The 7,500-nt window shown below is 39.0% G+C and overlaps 1 protein-coding gene across 1 annotated transcript in view; it reads left to right on the top strand.

Annotated features, from left to right (window-relative positions):
* LOC138029237 (collagen alpha-1(IV) chain-like) overlaps nt 1–7,500 on the top strand; it is a 70,413-nt gene that overhangs the window by 39,257 nt on the left and 23,656 nt on the right. The window contains 3 exon segments of the mRNA XM_068876950.1: nt 459–707; nt 3,918–4,151; nt 7,416–7,500. The exon segment at nt 7,416–7,500 is cut by the window's right edge and continues 20 nt beyond it. Of these exon segments, the coding sequence (XP_068733051.1) occupies nt 459–707; nt 3,918–4,151; nt 7,416–7,500 (568 nt within the window).

Below are 7,500 nucleotides of genomic sequence, written 5' to 3'. Positions count from 1 at the left end.
GTCTACAACTTTGATGTGCATGTGTCTCAGCATTTTCACGGACTAAGTTATTTTTAGATAGATTTTTCCACAAAACTAGACCATCCCAGCAAATCTTAAATTTTGTATACTTGACCCTTTCACCCCTAAACGGGCCACACTTAGTATATTACTCTGTCCAGTGCCAGACAATTTTACTCATCAATAGGGAAACCCCAGGAGTCAATGGGTTAATTAGTAGTCTTGGGATTGAGAAAATGATTTGTCTGAAGATATCTTATAACTGCGAAGATCAGAGCTTCACTTGATATCTTAGTCTGCGAAAATGGTGTGATCTAGTTTAGGAGTTGTTTTCTACCAATTTCAAGCATTGTATTATTAATGTTAGCCAACACTGCAGGTATGTTCAGCCAAACGACTTACAACAGTGGTAGAAGTCTTAGCTGAGGTTACAGACATGATCTTCTTATTGTTTGAAGGTGAACCATGGGATGCTGCCCGGGGCAGTGCCAATATTTCGTCAATAACGATGGGTCCAAAAGGAGATAAAGGAAGCCCTGGACCCCAAGGAGAGAAGGGACAACAAGGAGATACCGGCATGAAAGGAGAGAAGGGAGCCAATGGAACTGATGGTACCAAAGGGGACAAGGGTGAGAATGGTGTGGGACTACCTGGGATGAAGGGTGAAATTGGACGACAAGGGGACGCTGGAGGCCGTGGGGTCAAAGGTATAGTGCTGTTGTATTACCTTGTGACAGTCATCTCTCCTAGTGTTTCAAGTTGTCTTGTTATCCAAGAGAAAAATCAAATTCAGGCTTGATCCATTAAACTATTCTCATATGGAAATAAGTTTTGGTTGTGATGTCCAACAGTAAATAATTTCAATTTAGTATAATTTATACTAAAACAGTGGATAGCATTGAACGTGGATGGTGATTGGCTACTCAAACTCCAGTTAAGAAATAGAAAACATGTACTCCGTGTTTCTATCGAGTTATAGAAACACGAGTGAAAGTTTGGGAGAACGAGAAATGCTGTGGGAACATGAGCCGCAGTCTAGTGTTTCCACGGCTTTTTCAAGTTCTCCCAAACTTTCCCTTGTGTTTCTATAACTCGATAGAAACACAGAGTACTTGTTTTCTATTTCTTTTAGAAAACAATGCGATGAGAAAAAGGAAAACAACTTGTTAACTCTAATTATCAAAATGTAAATTCTCTTTGCTCGAGCCATCACTACGTCAACAGCTCGTGCTAGTTGTGTCTCCATCGAGTCAATAGAAACACGATTTTTAACTAATCAGTGTGCTCATTTTCTCAGGACTGTTTTCTAAATATCATTTGCTATTCACCTCTGAGCAGTTCTCGCAGAATTTGTGCCCCAAAATGTTGTAATATTTGCAGGAAAAAAAAGAGTTAAAATAGTATTTTTGTGCTGTGTTATCAGAAACCCATAAGGGTTGAAACGTGTAACGCGCGTTCACAGCTTCCGAGTATTCAGTGCGAACTGATTGGTTGAATGTTTCAGTGCTAAGTACCATATTTGGAAACCCCTCGCTCTTGTTGTTCCAAATATGGTACTTAACCCTTATGGGTTTCTGGTATTATCTAACTGTTTTAGTATATACTAAATAGTTACTATTCACCTCAGTGTCGGTGGCTATAGTATCCACCACCAGCCACCTCCACTTCGGTGAATAGTGGTTAATTATTATAATTACACAGGTGATTATTAAACATTCTCTGCACTGATTGGTTGCGCTTCACGTGATTATTATGTGATAATCACCATAACGTTTTTTTCAAAATGGCCACATGCTATTTGTTTACATGAAAGACAATTTAGAAATAATTGTTTGAAAGACTCCAAAAACCTCAATTTGGCTAACACTAAGGTCTAAAGTTGGCTTTTTGAGTTACCGCAAGCAGAAGTTCAAGTCCTTCGTTCACTACAACTTGTTTCAAAGTGGAAGCTGGGTGATCTGCCATATGTAACTGAGTAACCACGCCCCACGTGTGGCCGGACATCTTCATTTCCTGTCGGATGTATATATTGGCCCTGTGACACTCTAGGCTTAAAAACCAACTTAAGACCTAGGGCTAGCCAAATTGAGGGTTTTGGGTTACTTTTTTCGAGTTTTCAAGGTCTTACGGTCTTAGGGACTTCATTTTTGAGCCACCCCTCGGTGAATATCGGTGAATAATTTTTAATTATTGTGCTGCATTGCACACATGCATTCTGTGGGTGCTTTGTCGCTTATCAAAGACTGGACATCATTCTGATATTTATTAAGCGTTTCTGCATTTTGAGGTTTGCTCTGACATTTTAAGCTTCAGTATGGGACTTTTTTCTGAAGTTGTATAATTTTGTATAAAAGAAAGGCATGTAAGAAATAAGTTGGAAATACGTCACAAAGCAGGAAGACTTTGAGACCCTCTCTTGGCTTGTCCATAGCACCAGAGGATGCCAGCAAGCATCCCAACAACAATGCTGTGCCATGCCTCCTTGTTTTGAGCAAACTGGACAATATATCAGAAAACAGAGAATTGATTTTCTAGATTTACAAGTAAGAAAAAATACTTTTGGGACATTAAGATCTATGATGACGTTTGTCCACGAAGAGAAAGGACTAGAGTTAAAGTCTCACATTCCTGATGACATTTGAAAAGAAACTGCGCTTTTATCCATTCCTCTACATGGCCATAGGTGTCTATTATTTCATCACAGAACAGAGAAAAAGTTTGCTGAAATTTTTCCTGCAAAATTATTGAAACTTTTCTACTATTTATTATATGTGCAAACTGGTCTGAGATGAAAAGGAGAATTCTGATTGGTTCTCTGAGTGGCCCGAATTTGCAATATGCTTGACAAACTGTTCCCATTTTCTGTTTCCATTTTCTTGGACATAAAAAGAAAACATATATCAAATACAAGGTGTTACAAATGAACCCAATGGGAACTCGAGCCCCAGATGGGATTCGAACCCACGACCCTCCGTGATCTAGTACGGATGCTCTAACCACTGAGCTACTGGAGACTCTATGGTGAGCAAAGGTGAAATGTGGGTATTGAACCCCATCTGGGGCTCGGATTTTTCTGAGTTCCCAGTGGGTTCATTTGTAACACCTTTTATTTGATATATGTTAATCATTGTCTCATGAAAAGAAAAATACCGGTACAAGAAAAGTTTTTTTTAAGTTAGAGTTCCAGTACTAATTTTACTTTCAAGAACCATTAACAGAAACAGGCAAAAAGGCAAGACTTGGGAAATAGGAAACCCTGTGCAAGAGAGCCAATAAAATAAAAACCTGTTCTGTCCATACTGGGGATAGAGCGGTTTTCAATTGAGTGTCGAAAGTAATTAGATAATTACTTTGGTTTATGATTACTTCACTCAGTGATTGGTTCAAAGTTCTCGCGCCCTTTTTTCAACCAATCAGAAGTGAAACCAAAACCAATCGTGGCTCACGCGTGCACATTTTCGCGCGCTTTGTGTCGGCTACGTGTAATTACTTCGAGTTTTGATTGGTTTGCCGGATTGTCTCAGTCCTTTTTGATTGGCCAAAGTAATTACTTTGGTTTTGGTTTTACGACACTCAATTGAAACTCGCTCTATAACTATTGGTCTTATTCCTTTTTTGTAATGAACTTTGCCTTTCAGGCTCGGTCCATAAACATGTAAAAAATTGAACTTGACCTCGCGCCAGTTCCATAGCATCTTTTATCCATTCCATTCCACATTCGGTCTTTGATGTGTCCTCGCCTCCCCTTCCCCCCTCTTCTCTAATGCCCAAGACAAGATTTCTACCTCTCTTTGAAGCTTCCATGTGAAGTTCTTGGGCCAACATAACATGATTTGAGGAACTGTTCTTTGCAGCCTCTCAAGTCTATTGAGTGAATTTTATGTTAACTAACTCTTCTGAAAATTGCCCTTAAACAGGAGATAAAGGAGTCCCGGGTCCAACTGGCCCAAAGGGGGACCCTGGCCCAAAAGGTGTTCAAGGTGCACAGGGTCCTCAAGGAAATGATGGACCCCCTGGTAGGGCTGGTCAACCTGGGATGCCAGGTGCCAACGGACAACGAGGAGAGCAAGGAGATAAAGGAGATTCTGGTAGGGATGGCACACCAGGAGAAAAAGGGGAAAAAGGAGACGTGGGTCCAATTGGAGTTACAGGTACAGTGTTACAATGTAACAAGTAGCCTAAGCAAAAAGACCTCAACAGCAGCAAAACTATAATTATTGTGTCCAGAAATCCACCTAATTAGATGCACGCCCAAATGTAGTGTCCCTAAAACGAAGCCTTTGCTTCCTATTTCCATCAATAAGTTAAGGGGTAAAGGTTAGCATTATTTTTAGCATAAGGTAAATGCAGCTGTTTTTCCTTACTTGAGCAGCAACGTTTAGGCAACACTGTATTCTGAGACACGAGTGATGTTGAAGTTAGGGAAAAGAACAAGGGTACACTTTGTGATTTTTATTAAAATCTGTGTGCATCTAATTAAGGGGATTTCTGGATATATCTGCAAAACCATCTCAAACCAGGGTCTTCAATTTGGATGAACTCAAGCTTTGGATGTTCTTCATGTGTACCGGTATTTTACATCTTAAAGTGCTACTATGATCAAATTTTTATCCCTTGAATTTTTAGTTTTATTGTATAGAATTCCAGGAAAGATAAAAAAAAACTCTGTTTACTGTTTGGAAATATCTGCATTGGTTCCGGAGATATTTAAGTTTGAAAAATGTGTAAAATATACAAATGAGATTGCTGATGACATCATTCACTCAACCCAATATCAAATCAAGTATATAAATAGAGCTATCTGGGTCAATTTGCAGCAGAGACCATTGAAACTTGGTAGGCTAATGGTTCCCATGGCAACTCACTCTTTTCCATTCCATTTCAACCTGATTCAATATTTTTGGTGATCATAAGCTAGAAAAACATTTAGCAAAGCAACAAACTCGACCTAGCGTGTTTGTATGCTTGCATGATTGTGCAGATAAGGCACCATTGGCAAATATCAAAATAGCACTCTAAAGGTGGCCAGCAAAGCCATTAATATCAGGGGTTCTGGAACCCAGTTTGTTGCCATGGTAACAAAACTGGTATTCTCATATTGTGGAACACATCTTCTAGAATCTTACTGCAAAGAATCAAGCATTTCTGATACAAATTGGCTGGGATATCTTTTTCCATCATACAGTATGGGGCCCAGTTTTCGGCCACAAAAAACGTAAACTTGTATTTCTTACCTTGGAATAGCTGGAAGGACTTGTAATTTCAAAGACAACTAGCTTCAGCATTCAGTTTACACATGTAAAGTTATCGACTGCTCAACCCTGTTTTCTCTCAAGTAATAACGAAAATGGACGTATTGTTCGTGGGCCCAGTTATTGGCCAGCATGGCCCAGTTCTCGGCCACAAAAGAGTGCGCTCGATTCATCAGAATAAGCAACGCTTTATCACCAATTTTTGTTGTTAAGTCACTAATAAGGCTTGTGTTTGATATTTCGACCACAAAGTATCGTTAACGAGCTTTGTTTCATGTTAGAAAAAGAAGTTTTTTGCACACCTAGTTTTTCTCTTAATTGCTCCATGGCAAGCGAGGCTAAAAAAAGAGTTGGGTATTTCAAAACGGGTTCCGGTAAGTCAGAACTCACAGTTTTAATCCATATCTGCTGTAAGAACATGTCACCCCATTACGGCTTTACTTTTACAAATGATTTGACAAGAAAACTCCATACAAAACTATGAGCGCTTTTTAGTATTGCCGACGGCGAGCAGGGTGACCGAGAATAGGCAAATACGCAAAAGTACCAAGGAAATATAAAAGAGTGAATTTAGGTCAAAGAATAAAATAGGCCAGGAAAAGTTTATATTTAGCTGAAAGCTTTAAATTATCACTCTACATTCTCTATGCCAAGAATTGGGTCATTTGGGTCTCCTATACGGATAAAATATAAACTTGAATTAGACCATGTAATTAGGGTAGCCGTAAACAAACACGTTTTCGTGGAAACCAAATTCACCCACCTTCTTGTCACCTGGACTTGCTCACGGTATATAGTAGATGTAAACTCAAAACTCGGCAGGACGAAAGGCAAGGAATCAAGCTACCTTTGGAAGCAATTGCTTTTTATTCAGATTCATTTGTGGCGCAAAAAATAAACATTGAACAAAAAGTGGCCGAGAACTGGGCCCCTTACTGAAGTTGATTATAGTTTGATTGAGTTTATGACGTCATCTCTTGGCTAATTTGCATATTTTGAAAACTTGAATATCTCTGGAACAAAAAGAGATTTGAAAATAGTCAACAGCATTCTTCTTCTTCTCATACAGACTACATGTTTTATGTCTTTAAATGGCTTATGATAGGAAAGATAAGAATTTTGCCATAGTAGCACGTTAAGGGGCACTGTCATGCTAAATTTACTGTTTTTAGGTCAGAACTGAGTAAAAATCTAAGTTAGTGCTCTAGCTCACACGCTTGACATTCCTGACCCCTTTCTGAGATGATAAGAAATATAATATGGCAGAAATTTAAGAGCTATCCATATTTTTAACTTTTGGCAAATTTCAGAGGACAATGTCTCCAAACTTGAAAAACTGGCCAATTTTTCAATGCATTTCCATCCCTTCCATCCTTTGCTGCATTTAGCAAAATATTGTTGGTTTTCACTCACGTGATCAACAGCCATGTTTTTCAACGAAAACAAAAGAAAACGTTTGCATAATAATAGAGTTAAATTCCCCGAGGATTTGGTCAGGGCTCCAACATGGCTGCCGTTTCTTTGTTTAAGGGCTCCAACATGGCAGCCGTGACGTCATGTGAAAACTGAGAATAGCTTCAGAGCACTTCAATTGCCATTGGCAACAAAACTACAGAATTATTTTTTGGTTTTCATTGATTCAAAGACATCTTTTATTGTTTTTAATTTTGACTAAAATAGCATGACACTAACCCTTAGAGCCATTTCTTTGCTATCATCAGTAAACAACAACGTGAAGTAACAGAATTCATGTGATTTTGGTGAGAACCTCAGCCTGTGAGAATATCTTAAGCCCTTTCTTCATGGCAACTTCATTTTTGGATAAATTGTCTTAGAGTGGTTACAACACTCGAGATGACTTTGTCGTTGCCTTTGCCCTCTTTTGTTGCTTTACATGTGTCACTTTTTCAAAAAATTACAAGACCCCAAAAAAATACTATCATAGTTTGTAATGCACAGTGGAAGCTGTGCATGTAAATTAACCCTGGTTTTATTAAAGCCTGCATGTTCTTATTAGTGGTGCCAATGTGATAATGGAGTGGCACAGATGCAAGAAAAAAGAAGTTCTCTTTTTGTCTTTGCCCATGCCCATTGCTTGCTTTGTAACTAACATGGGCTTATATTTCCTCTCCTTTTAACTCATAATCATTTGTCACTCATCAGGTGATCAAGGCTCGCCTGGCCCTCGAGGCACAAAAGGGGAACCTGGAATGAAAGGAGACTCTGTTACTGGGCCACGTGGAGAAAA

Source organism: Montipora capricornis, chromosome 13 (assembly GCF_036669925.1).
Source record: "Montipora capricornis isolate CH-2021 chromosome 13, ASM3666992v2, whole genome shotgun sequence".
In the NCBI taxonomy this organism is placed as follows: Eukaryota; Metazoa; Cnidaria; class Anthozoa; order Scleractinia; family Acroporidae; genus Montipora; species Montipora capricornis.
Note: the sequence above shows the minus strand (reverse complement) of the source record. Positions and strands in the feature narration are given on the sequence as shown.